Source organism: Schistocerca gregaria, chromosome 10, assembly GCF_023897955.1.
Source record: "Schistocerca gregaria isolate iqSchGreg1 chromosome 10, iqSchGreg1.2, whole genome shotgun sequence".
In the NCBI taxonomy this organism is placed as follows: Eukaryota; Metazoa; Arthropoda; class Insecta; order Orthoptera; family Acrididae; genus Schistocerca; species Schistocerca gregaria.
In genome coordinates this window covers 219433798-219460725 of record NC_064929.1, presented here as the reverse complement: position 1 = coordinate 219460725, position 26928 = coordinate 219433798, and the positions used below count along the sequence as shown (strand labels likewise).

Sequence of the window (26928 nt, the reverse complement as noted above, 5' to 3'; positions counted from 1 at the left end):
CCAGAAAGCAAACTTTGATGTACACAATTTATGCTGACAGCTCCTGATTGAAACTGTTGTTGTTGTTGTTGTTGTTGTTGTTGTTGTTGTTGTTGTTGTCGTCGTCGTCGTCGTCGTCGCCGTCGTCGTCGTCGTCTTCAGTCCTGAGACTGGTTTGACGCAGCTTTCCATGCTACTCCATCCCGTGCAAGCTGCTTCATCTCCCAGTACTTACTGCAACCTGCATCCTCCACACTGCCCTCCAATGCTAAATTTGTGACCCCTTGATGCCTCAGAACATGTCCTAACAACCGGTCCCTTCTTCTTGTCAGGTTGTGCCGCAAACTCCTCTTCTCCCCAGTTCTATTCAATACTTCCTCGTTAGTTATGTGATCTACCCATCTAATCTTCAGCATTCTTCTGTAGCACCACATTTCGAAAGCTGCTATTCTCTTCTTCTCCAAACTATGTATCGTCTATGTTTCACTTCCATACATGGCTACACTCCAAACAAATACTTTCATAAACGACTTCCTGACACTTAAATCTATATTCGATGTTAACAAATTTCTCTTCTTTAGAAACACTTTCCTTGCCATTGCCAGTATACATTTTGTATCCTCTCTACTTCGACCATCATCAGTTATTTTACTCCCTGAATAGCAAAACTCCTTTACTACTTTAAGTGTCTCATTTCCTAATCTAATTCCCTCAGCATCACCTGATTTAATTCGACTACATTCCATTATCCTCGTTTTGCTTTTGTCGGTGTTCATCTTCTATTCTCCTTGCAAGACACTGTCCATTCTGTTCAGCTGCTCTTCCAGGTCCTTAGCTGTCTCTGACAGAATTACAATGTCATCGGCGAACCTCAAAGTTTTTATTTCTTCTCCATGGATTTTAATACCTACTCCAAATTTTTCTTTTGTATCCTTTATTGCTTGCTCAATATACAGATTGAATGACATCGGGGAGAGGCTACAACCATGTCTCACTCCCTTCCCAACCACTGTTTCCCTTTCATGCTCATCGACTCTTATAACTGCCATATGGTTTCCGTACAAATTGCAAATATCCTTTCGCGCCCTGTATTTTACCTCTGCCACCCTTAGAATTTGAAAGAGAGTATTCCAGTCAACATTGTCGAAAGCTTTCTCTAAGTCTAAAAATGCTAGAAACGTAGGTTTGCCTTTCCTTAATCTTTCTTCTAAGATAAGTCGTAAGGTCAGTATTGCCTCACGTGTTCCAGTATTTCTACGGAATCCAAACTGATCTTCCCCGAGGTCGGCTTCTACTAGTTTTCCCATTCGTCTGTAAAGAATTCGTGTTAGTATTTTGCAGCTGTGACTTATTAAACTGAAGTTCGGTAATTTTCACACCTGTCAACACCTGCTTTGGGATTGGAATTATTATATTCTTCTTAAAGTCTGAGGGAATTTCGCCTGTCTCATACATCTTGCTCACCAGATGGAATGTTGTCTACTCCTGGGGCCTTGTTTCGACTCAGGTCTTTCAGTGCTCTGTCAAACTCTTCACGCAGTATCGTATCTCCCATTTCATCTTCATCTTCATCTAAATTCTCTTCCATTTCCATAATATTGTCCTCAAGTACATCACCCTTGTATAGACCTTCTATATACTCCTTCCACCTTTCTGCTTTCCCTTCTTTGCTTAGAACTGGGTTTCCATCTGAGCTCTTGATATTCATGCAAGGGGTTCTCTTTTCTCCAAAGGTCTCTTTAATTTTCCTGTAGGCAGTATCTATTTTACCCCTAGTGAGATAAGCCTCTGTATCCACACATTTGTCCTCTAGCCATCCCTGCTTAGCCATTATGCACTTCCTGTCGATCTCATTTTTGAGACGTTTTTATTCCTTTTTGCCTGCTTCATTTACTGCATTTTTATGTTTTGTATCTGTTTATGTCTACATATACATCAACAAGGTCACAGTGCAATTCACAATTAAGTGCCTGGCAGAGGGTTCATCAGACCACCTTTTGAGCTATTGCTGTACCGTTCCACTCTCGAACAATGAGCTCTGAATTCTCGTATTTTATTACGATGATCATTTCTATCTGTGTTGGTGGGTGGCAACAAAATATTTTTCACTCTGATCTGGAAGTTGGTGACCGAAATTTCACAAGAAGACCCTGTCACAAAGAAAATTCCTTCGTTTTATTGATCGCCACCCCAATTTTCATATCTGTGGCACTGTCTCACCTGTTTCGCAATACCACAAGTTATTTCTGTGCACATTCTAAATAATTGAATTATTTCACAATTTTTGTACTCATTGGTAACATAAAATAATAAACATTGTTGCTGCAGATATTTTTAAGACTGTATTATTTCTCACAAAAATATTTTTTTTGTGCTCCACATGTGAAAGCTACAGACTTTATCTGTGTTCTGCTTTGTGAAACTTGGAGTGTCTTTCTGTACTGGATAATCTTTCTTTCAAACTGACTACTTATGTAAACGATTTCAAACTATTACGATGTAAATGGTACGAGAATCTCAAAGTAGTCTCTCGTCTGCCCGACACTTGTAGTAGTCCGCAGTTCAGCCCTGCGTTCTCGGAGCCGGCCAGCCCGTGGATGTCTCCTGCGGAAGTTGGTGACGGTGATGGCGTTTCCTCGTACAATGCTCGCACGGCATTAAAAATGGAGGCAGATGAGCCGCTTGGCGACCAGGCTACAATATCTGCTGTACTGTACGCAAACCTCCACCATCCAGAGCTGAAGAAGGAGTTTCCAGGTGAGACCTTCCTTTGTACGATAAGGTTTTTGTGGCATCTTTTGTGTATGTTTATTAGTTAGAAATTCCCCCATCAGTGTTTTTCATTGGCTTCATCGGAGTTCACAGTGGTGTCAAGTTTTATATGATAATTGACTTACATATGCAGAAAATGAATAGCTTATTTAAGAACTAAAAGATTTTTGTTATCAATCAGGAATAACATATAATGATTATTTCCAGGGATTGTACAGTCAAATAGGATTCCAGTATTTTAGCCAAGTTTGTAATACACTCTTGTAATTAGTTAGTGATACTTTGAGCTGTATGTGGTTGCTTATTGAAAAATTTTATACTCAATGATTTATGATTATTATGGACTATAGTAATTCTTGGGAAAGGCAGTCAGTAAGTGACGGTTCCGCTACCTGAAAATACATTTAGGTCCAGGGGAATTGCCCCAGAGCAATAACCCATCCTGCAGATGAGAATGGAAGAAAATGAAACATGACTGGACTAACAACTGTTTGTTAACATTGTTCTTCCCAGGAGAGAATTTGGTCTATGAACAGTCCAGTAGTTTTACCGTTTTACTTTTATTTTTGGTTACCTTTAGATTAAAAAGTATTTCTTCTGTTTTGTTTGGTTTATGCACAACTGATCGGCATGACACCAGTGACTAGTCTGTTGTTAGCTAGCACACTTTGTAAATTCTCACCTGTAGTTATTAATGTCATGTCATAAGCATAATACTTCGAAAAGTAATTAAGTACACAGTAAACAGGAAAGGTCTTTGGGGTATTCCTCTTTTTATAGGGGAGTATTGCTGATCTCAGCTTATTTGTGTGCACCTTTTGCTTAAATAAGATTTGAATAAACAGAGTGAATTACCTTCTATGCCATAACATTCCAATTTTTTGGTGATTATGTCATGTGACACTGAATCAAATGCTTTGCTTAAATCAGTAACTTTTCCAGACATTGATAGCCTTATTTTCATATCCTTCGAAAACACCATCACCAAATGTTCAATCGCTTTTACGGTTGATAGACGAGACCTGAATCCGAACTGTTGTGCATTTAAAGTTTTGATGCTTTCAAAATAGCTGTATATTTGTTTATGCATAAAATTCCAATTATTTTGGATGTGATTGCTATTATTGAAATGGATCTGTGGTTATTTGGGAGTTTTTTTATCACTTTTTTTTTTTTTTTTTTTTTTACACATAGGCAATGTAACTGTGAGCTTAAGACATCCTGGGAAAATTACTTCATCTAGTATTCTGTTCCATAGTGAAAGAAGTGGCATTTTGATTTCCGTTGTTGTACCCTTTATGATGAAATTAACTGAGTCAAAAATAGTTTTCTGTTTTGGAATTGCTTAGTTTGTGTATTGATTTTTGAAAGTCAGTGACTAGGGTCCATGAAAATTTCTCACTTGTCTGTTTTGGATAGTTGTTGGATGTTGGTACTGAAAGTTATACAATTATTAATGTTGATTATCTATCCAATTCATAGGAAATTCAGTTACTTCCTTATTGTGTCTTTTGCAGATTGTAAAACAAACATTAATTTATAGTAGACTGCTGGTAATTCGGTAGAGATCCAAGAAGCACAGGTGTAGTTGAACTTTCTTATAACAATATCTGTTACGACGACAGCTCGGCTATAACGTCACGATTCCTCGTAAGAACGTAGTCACCATTTTTGCTTAAAATGGCAAATGTATATGCGTGTACCTCATATATAACGTCATTTCAGCTTCAGTTAGCAACAAGATTTTTGAAGAATTGATGTACTGTAGAAGGAAACCTGTTGTTGTAATATGGCAACCTGACATGTTCCCCCCCTCTGGGTTTAGTATGGACTCATCACCTCAGTGTTAGCTTAGCATGTTCGTACTACAGTAGTGGTGACAAAGTTCATGTGATATCAGTTTCCATAACAGGCTACAAAGTACGTACATTTTTGAACAATGTGGCCAGTTAAAGAAAAGTTTTAACAGCGGATAAAAAAGTGAGGAAGGTGATTCGTGAAATCGAGAATGGAGCTAAAAAGGTTGACGTGTTGTTAATTTGGCCTTATAAATTCCCCAGTCCAAATGATTCAGAAGAATAAGGATACAATTGTTACTGCATTTGAACAAAATGGATCTAAAAGTATGTGGTTCTGGAAAGCTGAATAGAGCGACATGGATGAAGTGCTGCTTCAGTGGTTTAAGCAACAGAGATGCATCAGTGTACCCATTAGTGGATGTCTCCTTATGGTGAAAGCAGAAGAATTTGCAGAGGAATTAAAAGATGAGCAATTTGTGTGGAGCAGGGGCTGGATTGACAGATTTGAGCAATTTATGGCATTACTTTTGGCAAAGTGAGTGATGAAGCAAACAGTGTGAATACTGGAACAATCCAACAAAGGCTCACTACGGTATGGCCTACAATTTCTGAAGGACGTGCAGATTGTGACACCTACAATGCAGACGAGACTTGTCATTTTCTTTAAATTGTCACTTGGCAAAGCTGTGAAATCAAGAGCCAAGAATGTGTTAGTGACAAATTATCTAAAGAACAAATAACAGTTCTGTTTTGTGCTACCTCAAATGGAACTGAGTAGGAAAAATTCCTTGTGATACATAAATCAAAACATCCTACGTGTTTTAAGCACTAAAAAGTCTGCCAGTGCATTACGATGCTAATAAAAAGTCCTGGATGACCTCCGAAGTCTTTGAAGCAGAAATAAAATGTTGGGATCAGGAGCTTAGAAGTCAGAAAAGGAGGATACTGCTTCTTGTTGACAACTCCCCAGCATGTGTTGCATTTTCTGGTCTAGACAATATTAAGCTTGCTTTTTTCCCCTGCAAATACGACAAGCTTATTTCAGCCCACATACCAAGGACTAATTAGGAGTCCGATATACCACTATTGTAAGCTCGTATTACTGAAAGAGATGCAGTGCATTGAGTAAAAGCGAGGCAGGATTATTCTGTTATACTGACGGATGCATTACCAAAGCTTGGAGGTGGCTCACTGCCCAAACTATCACGAAATTTTGCGGCGTGCGGAAATCACAACTGAAGAAATAAATGCTGCCGAAAGTGAAGATGCATTCAATGACACTGATGATCTGCTGCTACTGGATTGCATTGCTGCCAGTAATCGACGTCCTAGTTTCAATGTGTGCAACGGTAGATGATGACCTTGTTACAATTGAAGCACGAACTGAAGATAAAATTGCAAATGAAGCGAAGAAGAAGAAGAAGAAGAAGAAGAAGGGCCGCATCTTCAGCGCTATCTGCTTCCTGTAGTAGCTGACGAGGAATATCGACACACAGTAACCCAAGTTCCATACATCGATATCTGTTTCAAATCCATAAACATGTCAAGTTTTGTGCCTACGAACTACAATTTGTTGACAGCGTTGGTTTTCTGTTATAATTTGAAGAAAGCTGCTGCAGAATCGCATCAAATGCTCGTCGAAACTCTCGGTGAATGTGCTCTTGGGAAAACAGCATTTCGAGTGGTTCAAAAAATTCAAAAGTGGTGATTTTGACGTGAGAAATGACGAGCTTGGGAAACTACTGAAAAAGTTGGAAAACCATGAATTGCAGGCTTTATTGGATGAAGATAATACCCAAACTCAACAGGAATGATTGAATGTGATGTAGAAAGCCGTTTATCTTTGGTTGAAAGCTATGGGAAAGGTGCAGAAAGTGATAAAATGGGTTCCGCATGAACTGAATGAAAGACAGCAAGCAAATAGAAAAACCACTTGTGAAATGCTACTCACCAGATACAGAAGAAAGTACAGGGTGTTTAAAAAATGACCGGTATATTTGAAACGGCAATAAAAACTAAACCAGCAGCGATAGAAATACACCGTTTGGTGCAATATGCTTTGGACAGCAGTACATTTTCAGGCGGACAAACTTTCGAAATTACAGTAGTTACAATTTTCAACAACAGATGGCGCTGCAAGTGATGTGAAAGATATAGAAGACAACGCAGTCTGTGGGTGCGCCATTCTGTATGTCGTCTTTCTGCTGTAAGCATGTGCTGTTCACAACGTGCAAGTGTGCTGTGGACAACATGGTTTATTCCTTAGAACAGAGGATTTTTCTGGTGTTGGAATTCCACCGCCTAGAACACAGTGTTGTTGCAACAAGGCGAAGTTTTCAACGGAGGTTTAATGTAACCAAAGGACCGAAAAGCGATACAATAAAGGATCTGTTTGAAAAATTTCAACAGACTGGGAACGTGACGGATGAACGTGCTGGAAAGGTAGGGCGACCGCGTACGGCAACCACAGAGGGCAATGCGCAGCTAGTGCAGCAGGTGATCCAACAGCGGCCTCGGGTTTCCGTTCGCCGTGTTGCAGCTGCGGTCCAAATGACGCCAACGTCCACGTATCGTCGCATGCGCCAGAGTTTACACCTCTATCCATACAAAATTCAAACGCGGCAATCCCTCAGCGCCGCTACCATTGCTGCACGAGAGACATTCGCTAACGATATAGTGCACAGGATTGATGACGGCAATATGCATGTGGGCAGCATTTGGTTTACTGATGAAGCTTATTTTTACCTGGACGGCTTCGTCAGTAAACAGAACTGGCGCATATGGGGAACCGAAAAGCCCCATGTTGCAGTCCCATCATCCCTGCATCCTCAAAAAGTACTGGTCTGGGCCGCCATTTCTTCCAAAGGAGTCATTGGCCCATTTTTCAGATCCGAAACGATTACTGCATCACGCTATCTGGACATTCTTTGTGAATTTGTGGCGGTACAAACTGCCTTAGACGACACTGCGAACACCTCGTGGTTTATGCAAGATGGTGCCCGGCCACATCGCACGGCCGACGTCTTTAATTTCCTGAATGAATATTTCAATGATCGTGTGATTGCTTTGGGCTATCCGAAACATACAGGAGGCGGTGTGGATTGGCCTCCCTATTCGCCAGACATGAACCCCTGTGTGACTTCTTTCTGTGGGGACACTTGAAAGACCAGGTGTACCGCCAGAATCCAGAAACAATTGAACAGCTGAAGCAGTACATCTCATCTGCATGTGAAGCCATTCCGCCAGACACGTTGTCAAAGGTTTCGGGTAATTTCATTCAGAGACTACGCCATAATATTGCTACGCATGGTGGATATGTGGAAAATATCGTACTATAGAGTTTCCCAGACCGCAGCGCCATCTGTTGTTGACAATTGTAAGTACTGTAATTTCGAAAGTGTCTGCCTGAAAATGTACTGTTGTCCCAAGCATATTGCAACAAATGGTGTATTTCTATTGTTGCTCGTTTAGTTTGTATTGCCGTTTCAAATATACCAGTCATTTTTGAAACACCCTGTATTTTCTCCATTGAATAGCGACGGGTGATGAAAGATGGATATATTTTGAGAATCCTAAGTGCTGTAAATCGTGGGTGAATCCAGGCAAACCATCGTCATCCACTGTAAGACCAAATCAGTTTGGAAAGGAGACAGTGCTCTGTTTGGTAGAATCAGAATGGTGTCATCTATGAGCTGCTAAAACATGATTTAAATCGAGCATTACGTGGAAAAAGGCAACACAAAATGATGTTGCTCCATGATAACGCCCCATCACACACGGCAAAAAAAGTGAGGGAAACGATCGAGGCATTCAGTTGGGAAATACTAGGGCATTCGGCTTGTTTTCCAGACTTGGCTCTGTCCGATTATCATCTGTTTGCATCACCGGGACATGCTCTCACTGAACAGTGCTTCAGTGTGTATGAAAATGTACGAAAATGGCTCACTGACTGATTCACTTCAAAAGAACTTTTTTTTTTTCTGTGGCATTCATAGCCTGCCGGAGATGTAGGAGAAATGTATAAACGGCAATGTAGATTATTTTGAATGAAATATTGTTTATACGGTTTTGTACTTCTACACCTGGTATATTGTATTCACGTACGCTTAAGATTGTATTCGTGCACACTTAAGAGTGAATACTGTATGTAAAATAAAACAAGTCTCAATAAATTTTTCTCTTCTATTTGCCACAAATCTGTTACGACACTTGTTGATAACAGCACAGTTTTTGAAGGTCTTTTGAATGATGTTATAGCCACGTTCCACTGTATTTGAAATTATCACATGTAACATTTTTTGATAAGAGTAGCAATTTTTGTGTTCTGAAAAGGTAAGGAAATGTTACTTAGTACAGTTGTTTCTTTGTGCTTGCATAAATTTGTTCACACCTGAGTGAACTAATATGACACAGTAAACTACATAGAAATTATATGATTAAAAATGACAGCAAAGGAGCGGAAGCTGAAAGTAGAGGGGAGGGGTTTGTGGCACTGAAGTAGGTGACAGTTGAGACTTGCAAGAAGAGTGTAGAACATGAGTGCAGCCATTTGAATCACTTACTGTCCAGAGTCAGAAACTGCTAAAATGTAAATATAGTAAGTATTTGCTGGTAACTTAACAATACATAACACTTACAAATCTCTTACGAACTATACACACTCATTGTTGGTAAGAAATTGTGCTTAGCTTCTGCCAGCACTCCTCCCTTTCACATAACTAATACAATTTCCACCAGAGCTCATATCACCGCTACATTCTCAGGTTTGCAGTGGGGTAGTACTGTCTAAAAACTGATTACGTGACAAGTGCGTAAATCGTCAATGGTGAGTAGCGAGAAATTGTGGACATAAGGATGGCCGCCCCCTCACTGGATCCAGTATGCCCTGGTGACCGGGTACTGTCGGTACGATAGCCGCAATCGTTTCCTTCCGCAGACCTGGCCAGATTGTCTGCCACTGCCACTCCGAACTGAGTTGGCAGCCGCCGTGCCCAATGAGAAGATTGTCACGAATCCTTCTTACTATCGATTCTAATACAAAACGTCACACGTATCGAAGTGTTACAGTTTTACGACACTGTGAAGTGGATGGAAACCTTAGAGCTTGTCGTTAGCTGTATTGCTATGCTTCTCTGGTGGGATGGAGAAATGCCTGGACTTGGCCTTCACTTCATTGGACAACTGCTTCCAGTTTGCTTCATGTTCCTGATCTCGAAACTCTTTTGTCAGTGGAAAGTAATCTCAAACTATCAATGTTTGATATTGGGTACAATTTACACTGTATTCTATCGTCACTTCTCCGTAAAGTAATCTTCAACTACCAAAGTTTGATATCGAGTATAATTTATTTTGTATTCTGTCGCCACTTCTCAGGTTATTTCGTTTTGACATTTGCTAAATAAGAAATTGTAATTTGATTCGTCATCTCCTCCTCGCACCACCGAAACGTTCGGTGTTAGCTTAAAATCAAGTTCCTAAACTGCCCGAAACTAATCGTCTGCATCAATTGTTACAATTTGACAGCTTGGAACGATCGAGCGAAACAGATCCTGAAGAAGTGGAGGTCATTACCGTCGGAGCGTAAGGCGCCGTACCTGCAAATGGCCCGGGAGAACCGAACTGCACAGCGGATGAAGAAGACGCAGCAGGTGAGCAACTTTTAGGGTCCGTCTCAGCTTTGCAGGCGGTAATATGTCTACCGTTGTGCAAATTTAGAATGTATGATCGAATTTTTTCCTGGTTCTTTACAGTCCTTACCAGTCTAACGTTTCCAGGTTCAGTTTGACACAATATGTATATTTATTGCAATGCAGTGATACTGTTTTGCAGTGTCCGGGCAAATTTGTTTGATGAAGGCAGATAATCCCTTCAATCTATTATTTCAGTTCTCTGTAACACATTTGTGATTTCAGATTTTAGAGACATATCGTGACAAATGAGTGAAAATTCATCAGGCATACGTCCTCTAGTACTCTTTAAAATTCTAAGTTTCTAACTTAAACATTGAACTTAGCATTCTCAGTCATCACCTCATTTTCTTAATGGAATTCTGAGCATTATTCGAAGCTGCATTAAATGTGTGTGTTTTGTTTTAAATTTTGTACAAATCATCTCGCCAAACATTTGACCGTATTTTTTTCCTTGAAATATTTTTACTTTTAAGTTTTGTTCAGAAAGCACAAAATATAATATTCAATATCAGTCTGTATTCAGTCACTGTTAAGACTATGTAGATAGAGAAACAGCAAAGAAGTTTCAATTTTTGCTGTGAGGTGATATTTTTTGGCACTTTGTTCGCATAGCCAGCAATGGCTCTGTGTGAAATACTTAATTTTCTCACAAATAACTAATAAATTTCATCGTAATTACACTGATTACTTTCAAGCGGTTTATTATTTTTTTGCAAAACCATATCTCACACTAATATATTGGATACCCTATTTGTCCATTTTCCATTCTTTGTTTGGCTACAAATATTCAGCCAAAAATACATTGTGCAATTGATAGGAATCTCATTTTCACAATCCTCGAACATTTGACCAGAAAATCGGACCTGTCAAGTGCGGTAGGAAAAATGAGAGTAACTGATTCGAGGAATGGAAGAGCGAGACTACTATGGTGGTGATGGGACTGTAACGTGGGCCGCCTCTGTGGCAGGGACAGAGCTGATGGCATGTACGCAGGTCGGATGTGTGTGGTGCAGTTTCGGACCTTGGGAGGAATAGTGATAGACTGAAATTTTGCACGGAAAGAGGTGCCGATGTCTAGTGCGTAACCACTGTCCAGCTTCCTGTACTTCTAAGAACGCAGTGAAGCTCCACAAGAAGTTAACTGCACTATTCAAACTGTCAGTCTGTAACTTGCTGAAATAGTACAGTTGTAACTGTGTACAGAGATTGGGAAGGGGAATAAGACTTTGCCGGGTAATTCCCTTCCACAGCATTAGATAGTTACTGACGAATCTCGGGAGCCACCCCATCGGTACATTGTCTTTGTCGGCGGCCCTCGGAAGCTCTACCTCGTTCCGACCTTTTCTCTGCTGTAGTACTGCTGCTCTAACTATTGTCATCAATGTAACATTATTTGACATCTGTAATTCCTTATTTTCTGCCGATATTTCTCTCGTGTGCGTTTTCTTTGCTACCTCTCCTAGTCTCGCTCGCTTATATGCGATAAGCGGCAGCCGGCGAGTCGGCGACATTTTGGAGTTTATAGATCCCTCGAAAGTTGTTCATTCAGGAGGAAAGAGGTTGCGTTGCCCAGGAAGTACATTGATGTCACCACTCGCTCAATTTTTTTACACTATATGTTACTGCAGAAAATACTTCAAAAATTTTGTTCTCGGATTAAAATTAACTGACGAGTGACATTTCGGGTGGGGCGGTAGGACCAGTTGCAGTCGCGTGTCAGCTGTTTCGTTTTCTCGGCACCTGCGTAGTCTTGTCGAATGCACACGGGTGACACTGCTCCCGGCCACTACATTTTGTTGATTGCAAAATACTTTATTCGAACTGTAGTGCACAGTTTAGTCTAAAGTGACTGTCCTACTTAGTAGGTTAAATTTTTAGACATTGCTTCTTTCCTGTTAGTGGAAGGACTGTTGGACTAACCCTTTAGTGGAAGACCTGTAGTAGGCTGCACACTTATCTTACAGCACAATATCTGCTAAGTATCACATCACTTTGTTGTGTTTAGTATTAATGTTTTGCAACTTTACTTTGCTGCCAGAGGAGGCACATACATTTCTCGTAGGTGTATAAGTCTTTTATCCAATAATGAGTGTACCATTTTGATAGCTTTTAGTTTTCTTTTATGTTTTTGTACAGTAATAATCTTCCTGTCCTGTCAGTTACGTGTCGACTCCTCCGCGAGTCAGTTTTGTGCTTCCCACGTGGTATGAGCCTGGAGGAGGGTGTAAGCTTGTGATGCATTGTTGCAATACTTGTGTGCTGTGTGTACTGTTATTTATAAGTATTAAATTTTAAGATCTCTGAAATAGCCATTTGGAACTACTCGGATGGGACATTATGTGTGTGGGTTGGCTTGTGTGTATGTTGCTGCTAAATGTTTATTGTCTCTTAAAATGGTGTCTTTGTGGCTCTGATTTGTCAAATGCACAGAAGAAGTTGAGCTGCCTGTTCTTCTTGTGTGGTTTCTGCCTGCCAAGTTTGACCTTTCCTCTGATGAAATGGAATGTCTCTTGCCTGTAGAGGGTATTCTAGGGAGTATTTGTGCTGAACAGAAGAAACGAAGGAAATGTGGTGCTCCAAACAGAAACAACTGTTCCTTAAAATTGTGAATGAGGTGTGGATGATCTCTGTTACGTAAATTACTAATTGGACACCTTGTCCCAGCTGAAACAGCGTCCAGAGGCAACAAAAAACTGAACTGCTGTAATAAGCTACATATTTCGAGGTATAATCGTATGTTGTTTGAAGCAGCATGACTCGAGGCAAACAAATTTCCCTGACTGTATTCATCCAGTATTTGGCAGTGAGAGCACTTAGTGATTTCCAACTGATTTGGCACTTAATTTCAAATCTTTATGAAATTTTTCCTTGTTGAATGCCAGACACACACACACACACACACACACACACACACACACACACACACACACACACACACAAAATAATGAAAGGGATAACAAAATATTGTATCACTTACAGCATTTTGCTGTACATGCAGCAGAATACAGAATATCAGTGTCAAACATGATGTTTCAGTTCATTACTTCTTTGCCATTAACTCTATTTGTGCATCTATTTTGCAGATGGTATCCACGTACACCATCAAATGTACCTGCAAAATTATGTTATTGTGCAACATGTAGTTCAGGAGATATGATTTATAGACATCGAGATGCGTGAAAAATGAATTTTTCGTAAAACAGAGTACAAATTACTGTGACTGCACTCATCCATTGTTTGATAATGAGGGCAATTATCAGTTAACTCATTTGTAAAGGAGTCAGATATTTGGAACTGCTTTACATGCCAGAATTCGCGTCTTCAAAGAATTGGGGGTGGGGTGTCACTGATTTCAATAATGCTAGTAATAAAAAAAAGTAAGCAGTAGTTTTCCAGTTTTTTCAACTGTACACAAACTCTACATTAAAGAATGTGAAGTGTTAATTAGTAGATTGTGATTGTGATTGTATTTAAAAAAAATTTAATTTTGACCAATAATTACACACAATATCGAAAATCGGATTTATATTGCTACAAGTGGTACCAGGGTCTTCAATAGTATTAATTCTTTTTCTGATATTTCACTGACAAGCTTACAGTCATTCTGAAGGTGATTTTTTTTGAATGATTTTTAAGTCACTTTTAACACAATACTGTGGAATAAACACACACATGTTGTTAACAAGATTATCAGTCAGAGAGAAAACTTAATGTGTCTAAGAGTAAAACAAAACTGACACAAAGGCAGCAAATCCGGAGACCTTACGAAGTATGCAGTCGATTATTGCGGGTGACACTTGTCGGAATGTCACGCAGTGAAGACTTGAGCGGTATTTGCTTTGACTGCGCAGATGTGAAATGAGAGGTTTCCGTGATTTTTCGAGCATCGAGCCGTTGTCTCAGTGGGGCAGGTTGTCTGCTAATTGTATTTTCACAACTCCCTTGACCATTGAAAGCCAGACTGTGGTCAGTATCCTAACTTTCCTGTATCCCGTGGGATGGCCAGTGGAAATACCACGTAGAACTACTCTAGATTTACTGTGCTGTAGAAGGCTGTGCATCACTGATGTTTGCTACAATGTTCTTGTACAGTGTGTGTTATTTGTCGTATGTACTTTTTACCACACTCACAATGAATTTCGTATATACCTCCGCTTTTTGTCTCGGCAAGTGGAAGCGAGATCACATCGACTTTGTTCTTCTTCATTATTATTGCAAATTTTGAAGAAATATTTCCCACATACAGTAGAAAGGGCATAGAATTTATATCTTTCTTGCTCATCTTTTGTCAGTCTCGTGTCTTCGTTAGCAGAGCTCTCTTGAGTTGATGTTTTGTATATCCAATCTTATCAAATATCTCTTGACCTGTCTATTAAAGCTTCAACTATAATAGCAGTATGTGAAGGACGGTGGCAGCTAGATGTCTGCAAGTATAAACTGCTGCTGGTGGGCTTACAGTACACTGAACTGATGCACCCAGAAACAGTAGAAAGCCATTTGCTTCCCGGTTCCATTGTAAATTTGATATTTTGGTGCACGGTGTTGAGATGTTCAGGAATTTTGGTCAGTTTATCCTCTCCGAGCATCATCAACACATTTCCAGAACTATTTCAGTTTTAAAACTGCAGAGTTGAGTGATTTTTCTTTAGACTCCTCTGTAGATAAAATAGCTACCATTTGTGAGTGTGTGGTGCCCATGCTAACACCATCAGTCCTTTCAAAATGTTGGCTACTAAATAAACAGTAACTGGAAGTTAGCGCATGCTTAAATGACATTGTTTTCTTCTTCAACCTTTCTGCTAATTGATGATGTGAGTCTCAACAGCAGGTACTGTAGTGAACTAGGAAATAAAGTTAAAGCTACCAACAGAGCTGAGCTGTTAAGTTTCAAAGTTTTTAACATACCAATAAAATTGCTGAATTGTGGATATGATGGTCATATAGATATAAAAGATAAAGCTAAATATTTGGCAAACCTTGTAGTAGGTCCATCAATGTTAACTCACTATCGGTCTAAATATCAGTTCTTTTAGAATCTGCCCCGATCACGGTTTAAAGACTCCCACTTTCTTCTGAAACACTTTCTTGTTTCTGCGTAGCTTTGTGGACCTCGGTAAGACCGTATGATCTCGGAGGCTCAGAGTTGTGCCTCTTCAGTCAGGTTGATAACTTCCTGGGGTAGAGAGATGGAGTACAGAAGTGAAGCCGTTTTTCTTTGGGATACTTGTCAGTCTTACAATATATTGTGTTTGCAAATAACTTCTACATTCCCTGTACATAGGCATCTCTCGGTAGCAAAATAGTGGCATTACCTTTGTGTGCAGGAAGAACTACTGTCTGGTAATCGTTTCGGTTTACGAAATGCAGCTTGTCGGATGAGGATCGTTGTTTTTTTGTGGACGGGGTCTTGTTAATGCTCAGCATGCTTCCTGTCTAATTATTTCTTCATTAGTGTCATCTGGCAATTTTCTAACAGTTTGCTCAATTCCTTCAACAAAAGATGTTGCTGGCAAGGGCTTCAGTGTAGGAGCAAAATTTGATCCCTTTCCTAAAACTGCCATCTTCGAGTTGTCCATCTCCTTATTCATTAGGTTAGAAATAGAACATTTAAAAGATTTTTCTTGCTGACAAGGAGACTGTGCAGGAATTGGACTTTTGTACTTCTTTATATTTGTGGTACGTGTAGTTCAGAACACAAATATCGGTCAGTCAAAGCTCTTTGACACAATTCTCAAGAAAATCAACTTTGACGTTTACGAAGAATCTTCAAGATCTCGATTTAAGGTCGTTTCTTATTTTTTGTACAGGCACACGGTTCTCTGTTAGAGTTCTCGCCTGCCACTTGGGGTTATGGGGTTTGATTCACAGCTGATGCAAATTTTTAAGTTAAGGTGAATACTGTGCATTTCTAAGAAACATAATATACATAAAGGTGACAAAAAAGGAAAAAAAATCAGTAGTGCTGGATTGCTGGTCCAAGTCTAATTTCAGTCATTATTGTTTTCATTTCTTCCTGCATTTTGTTCAGGTATGGCAAATATAAAATTTGTCAAATATATATTAACACATACCTAACTGTCATTTTTATGAAAAATCCACGTCTCTCTTATTTCTAGTTAACTGCAATAAAAAATCCAGTTTTTGTTTAAAATATAAAGTCTTAATTGCTGATCATTGATTAAAGATTGTTTATAAGGATGGTTTAAATTAAGATAATTACAATTTTTTTCATCCTTATGTATTTTACTCTTCACGCAAATGCTTGCGGAACGTGCACCTTTGTTTGAAAATTCAACACAGCTGGGAATCAAAGCCAGGTCACACATGTGATGGGTGAGCATACCATTTCAGAGCCACGTGGCCGGTGGAAAGATATCATCTCTTTTAGGATATTAAAGATGTTCGGAGAACTTCGAAATTGATTGTCTTTTGAATTTTTGTGAGTAGTATCAAACTATTTGTTGGGATTGATATTTGAGGTCTGACTTTCACATACCATAAATATAAAAAAATACAAAAGTCCTATTGTTGGGTGATCTCCTTGTGAGACAAAATAGGTAGACAATCAAACTTTGCAGTTTGGATCTCGGAGGAGTTTTGACAAGTCCAGTCCAATTTTACCGAAGTTATGTCATCGGCCTATTCCCAGGTAACAGGAGGGAGACTAGCAGCTGTCTTGAGATCTAAGTGATAAAATTCTACTGAGACCAAATCAAAATACCAGACAGTCTACGTTATTGTGTCTCTAACCAGTGGCAAGCTCGATTTATATGTAATCTTATTAACAGTGGCAGTCTTAATGAAATGACCACTTACACAAATTTTGTCTTTTACTGCTGGCTTTGTTACCAATAGTGTGTTATCTTTGTGGCACGTGTGTTTACTCCACAAATGATGTGCTGTAAAAATGTCTCAGGAAACACACTTTGAGAGTGGTTGCAAGGTGTCAACTGAAATACTAATAATATTTCGGATGCACGTCTGAAAGGTAATGGAGTGTTTGATCTGACGCAAAAACTTTCTATTATTAGACGTTATATATACCATGATTCAATACCATTTGCACAACCTGAAACACTGAGGCAGCTGGCTTCCACTGGCACGTCTGAGCGTTCTGAGAGAAGTCAGTCTGGTGGAGACACGGGTTAAAATTTTAGCCTCCTTTGTGAAATAAGTCTTTGTAGTGAGCAAATAAGTTGTGGTGAAACGTTACTAGATTGTTCGAACTGGATGTTAAAAACGAAAAAGCTACTTGCAAAATTCACACGAGTTGTTTGGGTCTCGACAAGAAGTCAGTCTGTACACTGTGAGAATCAATCCTGAAAGAACATAATTGTCTTTCGTGGATTCGGTAAGGAGACAGAGTTCTCTCTTCAGAATAAAAATCAGACTTGGAGCTGTTTGGCTCTTAGTAATAATTAAACAAACCATGTGTAGGAGTTACTTGTATATTTTACAGACAACTGGGAGATACACTACTTGTTATCAAAATGGCACAAATTAGTACACTGACTTTTTTTTTCACTCACATTTGTGCACACGACACACTAATTTGTACAGTATGTTATTAACTGCATCCATTACTATTTACTGTGGTTCAGTATTTGTCAGTCTCTTCACTCGAGAGCATTCCTGCTGTCGCACACTGACAGCTCGGGCATCAGCCGGTACGTTTACATTTACGAGCAACTTCTGTACCGCCCTGTAACTGCGGTACACAGCTCGTTGTCGGCTCTCGAGTCGTCGCGATCTGCCCGCCGATTGCCGCGGGAGGTGCAGTTGTGTGAGAGCGAGTGTGTACGTCTGGGTGTGTGTGTGGCGAAGCAGGCCGGGACCCCGGGCCCGCCGGGTGCAGTGGCCGGCCGCGACGTCAGCGGGAAGTCGCCGCCGTCTGCTGGGACGGCACCGTCTCCGTCACGCGATGCGGCCCCCGTCTCCGCTGCAGCGGGCGCCGCAGGAGCCGGCGACCGCCGCCTCGCAGCCGCCGCCCGCCCGGGGACAGCCACAGGTGGGGCCGGGTGCCGCGGCGTCGCCCGCGCCGGCCCCTGCCGCCCCGTCCCCGCCGCAGTCCGAGGTGCAGCACCGGCAGCCGCAGCAGCAGCCGCAGCAGCGACCGCAGCGACTAACGGCGCCTGGCGGAGGCGGAGGCGGCGAGCCCCCCACCGGCCCCGACCCGTCCTCCCCTCCTCCAGCTGCGGCGTTCCCGCCGGTCCTCGTAGGGCACGACCGCGACTCGGGCGGAGCGGCCGCGGACCAGCAGATCCGCGTGCTCACCCCGTCCGAAATCATGCGCACGCTCCCTTCCCTAGCGCGGGAGACGTACGACCTTCCCGTCGCCACGGTGAGACTGCGGCTCTGGCTCTGCTCCCACACACGAACCAAACACGGTCGCCGCAGTGACGACGCTCGCCGACGAGAGATGATTTTCCTCGCACCCTGTCCTACCGGTCTGGGCTTCCCTCTCCCTTCCCGTGCGGCTGTCTAGATTTAGGTTTTCGTGACAGTGCTGAGTCGGCGGATGTGAATTGCGGGACGATTTGTCGGAAGGGGATGCGCTTTCTCCAATCCAAACTCGTGCTCGGTCTTTTCCTTTCTCCCCTCATTTGGGAGGAGCAAAATTGAAATCACTGTTCGGCCGTCTGAAGTTGTTTTTCCTGTGATTTCTTATATTCCTCCTGTGCGAATGCCAAGATAGTTCCTTTGAAAACTGCAGGTACGATATCCTGCCACATAGTGCATGTGATCTAGTACCACACCTGATGAGTGTGATGTCGATGAGACCGTAAACTCCACTCACCTTTCGAAAATGGTGACACTGTGTAAGACAAATATCGTTGTCTTATTCTGGCGGGAGAGAAACATTTGATGTCCAATCGACAGCAGTTCGTTAGAGATACATTTGGGGGAAAATGTGTGCGAAGACAAGTCGTAAAAAAATTCTAAATGTAATCGGATGGTGACTACGTTTGTCCTTGCAGAGCACTATTGGCAACTTTTTCAGTGTGCTGTGGTGGTAGTTTATTACGGGGTGTTTAGGATCAATTTTTTGAGGATGAAGCTGATTGAGTCTTTAGGTTTAAAAGTAGACTTTAAAATGCAGCTATAGCTCGAGTTGCAGCTCTCATATGCTGCAGCTACTTTCTTTATCCTGGCAATTGTGGCCTCGTTATTGTGAAGCTGTTACTGCGGAAGTTTTGGCACTTATTAGGTACGTCGGCTTTAGGAGTGTTAGACCGTTGGCTGATGTTTCATCCCAAACCGTGGAAGAATCGTCAGATGCTTTAAAGGAGTAGTCTGGCAGTTTTCAAATATAAATGTGCCATGAAGCCCAAACAGATCTTAATGAGATTATGTTTGAAAATTAACTGACTACACCTTTATAGCCTGTGGGGGTGTTTGCCTATGTAGGGAGGAAACATTAGTTTACAGAAATGTGCCTCACGTGCTGACCTAATGTCCATAAAACCAATGACAGCTGTGAAAGTCTGCCTTATAGAATCAGTTATGTTATTGTTATTTTAATGCTGCTGGAAGTTAATTTTATTTGAGCTTCGCACAGTACGGCCCTGTTCACAATTTTTTCTTGACTTTGGAGAGTTTCCTATGCTTACATAACTCAAATGATGTATAGCAAATATTTTGCTATGTAGAACTAGGATTCTACTACAGTTTTGAGCTGTATTTTTTAAAAAGATAATCAGCATGACACTTCAGATGATGATTATTGATTATTGTAGTTCTGGAAAGTCCTTGGTGCAATAAAAATAATAGAGAAATGGAAGGAACAAATTTAGCCTCCCACCTAAAAAGTTGAGATGTGTAGTCACTGCTATGCTTTCAGACATCTCCTGCCTCAGAACTAAAGTATGTGTTTTAGTTCTGAGGATTATTTCATAGTTTTAAACATGGCTGTTTCTCAGGAATCATACCCAAGTTACTATACAGGAAACACACTGCCGACTGGTTGCAAATAACTTTTTGACACACTTACCTAGTTTCAACACTTCTAACGGTGTCTTCATCAGAATGAAATTTTGAGAAACCCAATTAAGTAATGTATAGAAAATTAAGTATGCCAAAGAACGTTAACCAAGATGACAACTGTCATGACGTATAGCAGTTACGTATGTAAAAGTACATTGCGAGAAGGCAATGGTCAGAGTTTAGAGCTCATATGCTCGAGTCAAAAAATTAAATAAAACACGTTCCAGCCTTTGGCACGTATGCCTACCTAGGAATAACATCAGACTGACCGGCCCAGTGGCTTACATTGTAGCCACGAAAATAATACAAGATGCGCTGTCTGTTATTCCTAGGTAGACATAGATGCTAAAGGCTGGAATGTGTTTTATTTATTTATTTAGTTATTTATTATTTTTTTAAATTGAGATATGAGCTTTAAACTCTGACCATTGTCTTCTTGCAATGTAATTTTATGTAAGTGTAACCATTGCATGTCATGACAGTTGTCAGCTTGGTTAATGTTTTTTTTGTCATACTTAATTTTCTATATATAATTTTATAGGGTTTCTTAAAGTTTCATTCTGATGAAGACATCCTTAGAGGTGTCAAAACGTAGGTCGGTGTACCAAACTGTCATTTGCAATCTTCTTGGCTGTATGATTCCTATATTGAAAAATTTACATTCCAGTTAAGAAGCGAGTGGCTAGCTTAATCCCATCCTTTATTTGTATCTTGTTAATGGATAATTGTACAAATTTTATCTTGAAAATGCTGCAAGCTGTTGAATTATGTAAAGTCTTGGGTCCTGTTTGCCCCACTTACAAGACACACCGGAAAATAATAATAAAAAATTTTGGTAGTCGTAGAGTACGACATAGAGTGAAATTATACTACACGTCCTCACCAAGAACTATCAAATGTGACACCAAAAGGTCTTAAGCCCCTAATATTACGTTGTATAGTGTACAGAAATGGATTCGGTGTACTGAGATTTAGTATGTAAATTAAGCATGAGAGTCAGTCGCACAAGTTATTCTGCCTTTCTGTTACACAAAAACTTTTGGGAACCTGCAGTGTCTCAAGCGATAGATATTTAAAAGGGGGAAGTTTCCATTGACACCAGGACTATGCACAAAATGTTCATTTCCGTAGGAAAAATGTGGTCGATCATCTTAACTGCAGTTTTACAGAAATTGAACTAACGTACTGCCAGCAGTTCGGAGAGATCGGTTCTCAAATTTGTCAGACGAGGCAGCTGCCGATCCCACGTTTGACGAAACTGTAAATGTCGTAGCCAGAATGTGTAAAGCTTTGTCGTCGGGACTGTTTTTAACCTTTCACCCTAACCTTCCTGGCTAAAGTGTCGTGGAAAGTCATCTCTCTTTGTTCACATACAGACTCCAGAACAGTACACAGCCCTCAGGAATGTGATTTCTTGCATTGGCAGAATTGCTGTAGATGTTTACGTTAGCTTGTCAATGTTTCTTAAGAATGCTGTTCTGTGAGAGTAGATGTTTGAAATGGAAAGTAAATTTTACTTTTTTCTGTTTGAACCACAGAACAAAGATTTTTTTGTGAAAAACATAGCCTAGATTTGCATGATTATTAGTTCGAGACAAGGCCTGTAATTTTTTTTATTTTCACGTTTTACTCTTACTGTCGAGAAATCGTACTTAAGTGGTGCCTGATTGAAGCCGGAGAAGAAAAATTATTTTGGAAGCCGCGGCTGGGAGTTTTTCCGTGTTCTTTCTGACCTGTGTGGTGCTACAGAGCTTACTGGAAAGTTTACCTACTTTCTCTTGAATGAATGCGTACGAGCTGTCGAGCATCGTGGCAGACATAGGTGCAAGAACAGTTTTTCAGTTTGTTTTCCCATCCTGCGCCTCCTCTCGTCCCACCTACGTCACTCTCCTCTTCCTCGACAATTGTACCGCTTGTTTTGTTTTGTATGGTAGATATTGCTGGCCTGGATGTGGTGCTGGTTGTGGAAAATGCATTATCCCTTTTTTTCTGTCTTCGTGTTTGTATTTATTTGTAGGTTCTCTGGTTTGACATCTTTTTTGTGAATGCTCAGTATATAATCACTTTACTTATACTAATGATTGTTTTGATTGTACTGCTCTTTTGTTCTCAGGGCTAATATTGCTCTCTTTCTGGCTGCTGTTGAGAATGTTGTAATTATTATGGATGTTAAATGCTTCTGTAGTTAATATCTGTTATGTTCCTTTAATGAGCTTTTTGTGCTGTTAATATATGTTTAATCTGTAGTGTCTGTCAGTGGTTGCCAACTATGGGACGTATTGCGTATGTACGGTAACTAATATGTATCTGGGAATTTGTGTGATGGCTAAGTGTTTTGATAGATATATATTCGGTTTAGAAAGAGAAACATGATTGTCATTGGCTAAGGAGCATTGTGGTTGTGAGGGTGATTTGAGCATGGTGATAATACATTAATTTCTATATATGTGCAACGCATTGCAATAATGAAAATATTTAACCCTGAAAATTCAAATAATTGCCATTTAATTTGACATTTGTGGTAATAGCGCATTCTCTTGCTTCATTCTAGCCTGCTACTTTTTTCTTTAAATACTGTAAAGTTTACTGATAAGATTTAATTTGCAAGTCACAGCATACTTTGACTATGCATTCATTTGTCAATTTCGCTGAATTTACAAGCCTCTCATGTGAAGCAGTGAGTGTTTATTACCATATTTTTTTATATTTTGTCAAACTGTTGTACAATTGTCAGACGGTACGATTATGTATTATTTCTGTTGTCGACTGATTACCCCATGCCATTCTGTTATTGCCTGGTAGAAGATTTCTCATTGCCTGTATAGGAAATTTTGTTTATTAATACTGCTCCAGACACTCATAAGGATTCACAACATGTAAGCTTGTAGACGGTGGATTAATTTTTTATTTTACGATCACTTAAACTGTCAAACTGAGAATTTAAGGGAGTGGCTATTGATAATATAGTACCTGGTCAGATTCAGGTGCCAGTGCGAGGAAGAGAGTCATTCTCAGTGAAGTCTTAATGTACAATGACTTGAAAATGACAATTCTGAAGTCTGCTGAAAGTTAGTATTTATGTAACTGCTATATGTTGGTGAGAATTTTCTCTGTATACATAGTAATATACAGCTAAAATTATGGTACAACTTCCAAAAATTATCTCAGTGACAAATCGAACGATGAGTGCCACACTTCATTGTTGCCTAAGTGGTATTCTTATCATCTGAAGTATTCGTTCTATACTTTCAACAGGTCACTGTGTTGAATGTTAGGTCCCTTAAGTGTTAATCGGGTTGTAGGTTGAAAAGGGAGACAGGTAGCTTGTAGTTAGTTTGTTAGTTGTAACACACTGTGAAGTGGAAGGAAGGACAGGCCTTCTGGTCAATAAGTACAGGGCTAGCAACAGAAAATCAAGTAGGGGTAATACAGGAGTAGCTCTAAAAACAAACAAGGAAATTAGTAAACAACTATAAACAGCACAGCAAATGCATAATGGTAGCTGTGGTGGACATGAAACTGTGACCCTCCACAGTAGTACAAGCATGTGTGCTTTTAAGACGTGCATATGATGGACAGTTCAAAAAAATGTGTGATGAGATGAAATAAATTACTCAGCCTTTTAAGGCAGAAGAAAATTTAACTGCGATAGCAGACTGGAATTCAGTGGTAGGAATAGGGGTAGCAGGAAAAATATTAAGATAGCGTGTACTGAATGAAATAAATGAAAGAGGAATCTGTCTAGTATAATTTTGGGCAGAGTGCAATTCAGTAATTACAGACACTTAGTTTGAGTATTATGAAAGGAGGTTGTACACAAGAAAGAGACCTGGAGACACTGGAAAGGTTCACATTGATTGTATAATGGTAAGACTTTCAACTGTTGAGCTTTTCCAGGGCCAGATGTGGACTATGGTTATGAAATCTGTGGCTATGAAATGAGGAGATTGCAAAAAGGTTAGAAATTAAGGATGTAGAATCTGCATAATTTGTAACAAACAAACACTTTTGCGAGTTTCTAAGGCTGTGAGAGACTGAACAAGGTAACATTAATACAATAGATGATGAACGGGTGGCTTTGAGAGATGAGAAATGTTTGGCAAAAGATAGTGACTCCAGGTTAATTCTTGAATAAAACACCAGCTATTAAAAGGAGAAAATATAAAAAGTAATAAGTGAAGAAAGCAAGAAAAAGATAAATGTCCAAAAATGAGATTGACAGGAAGTGCATAATGGCAAAGCTGGAGAAATGAGAAGCAGGAGAAGCATGTGGGACTATGGAAAAGATAGATTCCACGTGTAGGACAGAAAAAAAGAAACCTTTGGAGAAAAAACAGGCAGCTGCACAAATACCGAGAGCTCAGATAGCGAGCTAGCCCTGAGGAAAAAACGGGGAAGAGTGAAAGGTGGAAGAAGTACACAGGTATTCAAAATGAAATCAGCAAATACAAATAGTTATAACTACATAATGCATTGGTAAGAATTTCAGAGAATGTAAAAGAAACTTCAGCTTTTTGTTACATAGTTTATAGGTGTTGTGTATGACTCACCTCTCTCACACAGAGTGAGTGATAAGTCAACTTCGTGCCATATGTTCTAAAGCATATGCAGAGTCATTGACGCAAGTGCATTGGAAGTGTGTGGTTTCAGTTCTGAAATTATTTTCTCTACCCCATATTCAAAAGATGTGCTAGTTAACTTTTCACCGATTTTTCTGGACGGTCGCCTCATCATCAGAAATGTGATGTGCAGCAAATTTTTATCTCTCAATGGCTTCCGGCACTGCTGTAATACATTTTTGTATGTATGACGTAGTTTCCCTGTTTTAATGATGTGCGGTTAATTTTCAGATTTATTTTGAGAATGTGCCCAGCAGTTATTAGTGGCATTTGTAGCTTACCACTACCTTCATAAATAAATTTCCTTTGACTCCATTCAAACAAAAGGCAAATTCTTTCAACGTTTTGTGCTGTTACAGTCCGGCAGTTGATACTTTTCCTCTGGACACATACCCTCATCTCGACAAATGGTCGATGCCGTCTGTGAATATTTTCAGCATTAGGAGGTGCTCGATTGCACCGGTGACAAAATCTTCATTACACTCTGATGCAAGAATAATATTTGTGAAATTCTAACTTGCAGAATGCCATTTGTAGTGGATCTGCCATTTTCACTTACAAAATGGTACTGTCCACTCGAGCATCACCACACCACATGTGTGCCAACTTGGGAATTACTCTGCTTGCTCAGTAACTGAAATTTAGAATTCACCTTCACATTCTCTGTAATTCTCATCTCTGTATTGTCACACATTAAACATCATTATTCACTTTGAGTTGGTCTGTGAGTAAAAGGCTATATAAAGGGAAACAAAACTTGAAGACAGTGTTGTGGAATGATCAAGTGGAAATAGATGGAGATGAGATAGGGATGCAGTACTGTGAGAAGCATTTGAGAGAACATTGAAGAGACCTAAGTCAGATGAGGCATCTGGGATGGACGATATGACCTAAGAATTCTTAAGATCTTACGGAGAGCTGGCTGTGCAGAACTGTTGCTCCCTATTTGTAGCACATATACCAGCTCTACATCCTGCCCCTGACGGGTCATTTAGTACCGATCAACTGCTACATCATCCTCTGCCGGCGGTGTTATTCAGATTCAATACGGAGGACCACAGGATCGATATAAGAGACAAATAAACTGCACTCAGATTTCAAATAAAAGGTAATAAGCCCTTTATTAAAGGAGGTCAATGCAGAAAGGTCTATTGCCAAGTCACCGTTGCAATATACTAACATGAATTATATATAGAAGAATTGAACAACTGGATGTAGCTGATTCGGGCCCGGGCCGAGAGGGTGAGATGACTTTGGGTTCTGGAAAAATGTAGGGATATGCGAGGCGGTCCTGACCCTATAACTTATCATCTCTTTGAAATACTGATAAAATACAGGGAGTGAATAGGTATCTACAACTCGAACAGAAACAAGACTGCAGTTATAAGAGTGGAAAGGCAGAAAAGGGAAGCAGCAGTTGAGTGTGAAGTGAGACTGGGATCTAGCCTATCCCCAGTTTTATTTAATCTGTATGTTGAACAAACAGTAAAGAAAATGAAGGAGACATTTGGAAAAGAAATTAAACATTAAGGAAGAAGGAAAAGAAATGTTGAGATTTGCTGATGATATTGTAATTCTGCCAGGTGTGGCAGAGGACTTCAAGGGTGAGTTAAACAGAATGGATAGACCTCGACGAAAGTGAAGCGAGAGAAATGAAATGTGGTCATATTAAATGAGGCTGTCCTGAGGAAATTAGATTAGGAAATCAGACAGTGAAAGTAATATACGACTGTTGTCGGTAGGGCAGCAAATTATCTGGCGATGGCAGGAGTAGAAAAGAAACTAGCAATAGCGAGAAAAGTGTTTCTGAAGAAGAGAAATGTTTTTAATATGTAATATACACTGATGGAAAAAAAACTCAACACCAGAAAATAGTTAATGTAAAGTAATGAAATTACTGGAATACATTTGTCTAGGTAACATATTTAAGTGATTAACATTGCAAGATAACAGGTTAATGTATGAGGTAAGCTATTGCAAATGTGAAATGCTTGTACATTAAAACACAGAAGTGACGGATGTCAGTTTGGGGAGTGAAATTGTGAGCCTAGTGCACTCAGTCAGTCAGTGCAGGGATGACGCCGG

The 26928-nt window shown here is 40.0% G+C and overlaps 1 protein-coding gene across 11 annotated transcripts in view; it reads left to right on the top strand.

Moving 5' to 3' along the window:
• Positions 1-26928, top strand: part of LOC126293165 (histone-lysine N-methyltransferase 2C-like) — a 386337-nt gene that overhangs the window by 103433 nt on the left and 255976 nt on the right. For all 11 annotated transcript variants that reach the window (XM_049986267.1, XM_049986260.1, XM_049986265.1 and 8 more), the window contains exons 26-27: positions 2531-2736; positions 10074-10198. In XM_049986267.1, coding sequence (XP_049842224.1) covers positions 2531-2736; positions 10074-10198 — 331 coding nt within the window. The remainder of the gene's footprint in view (positions 1-2530; positions 2737-10073; positions 10199-26928) is intronic.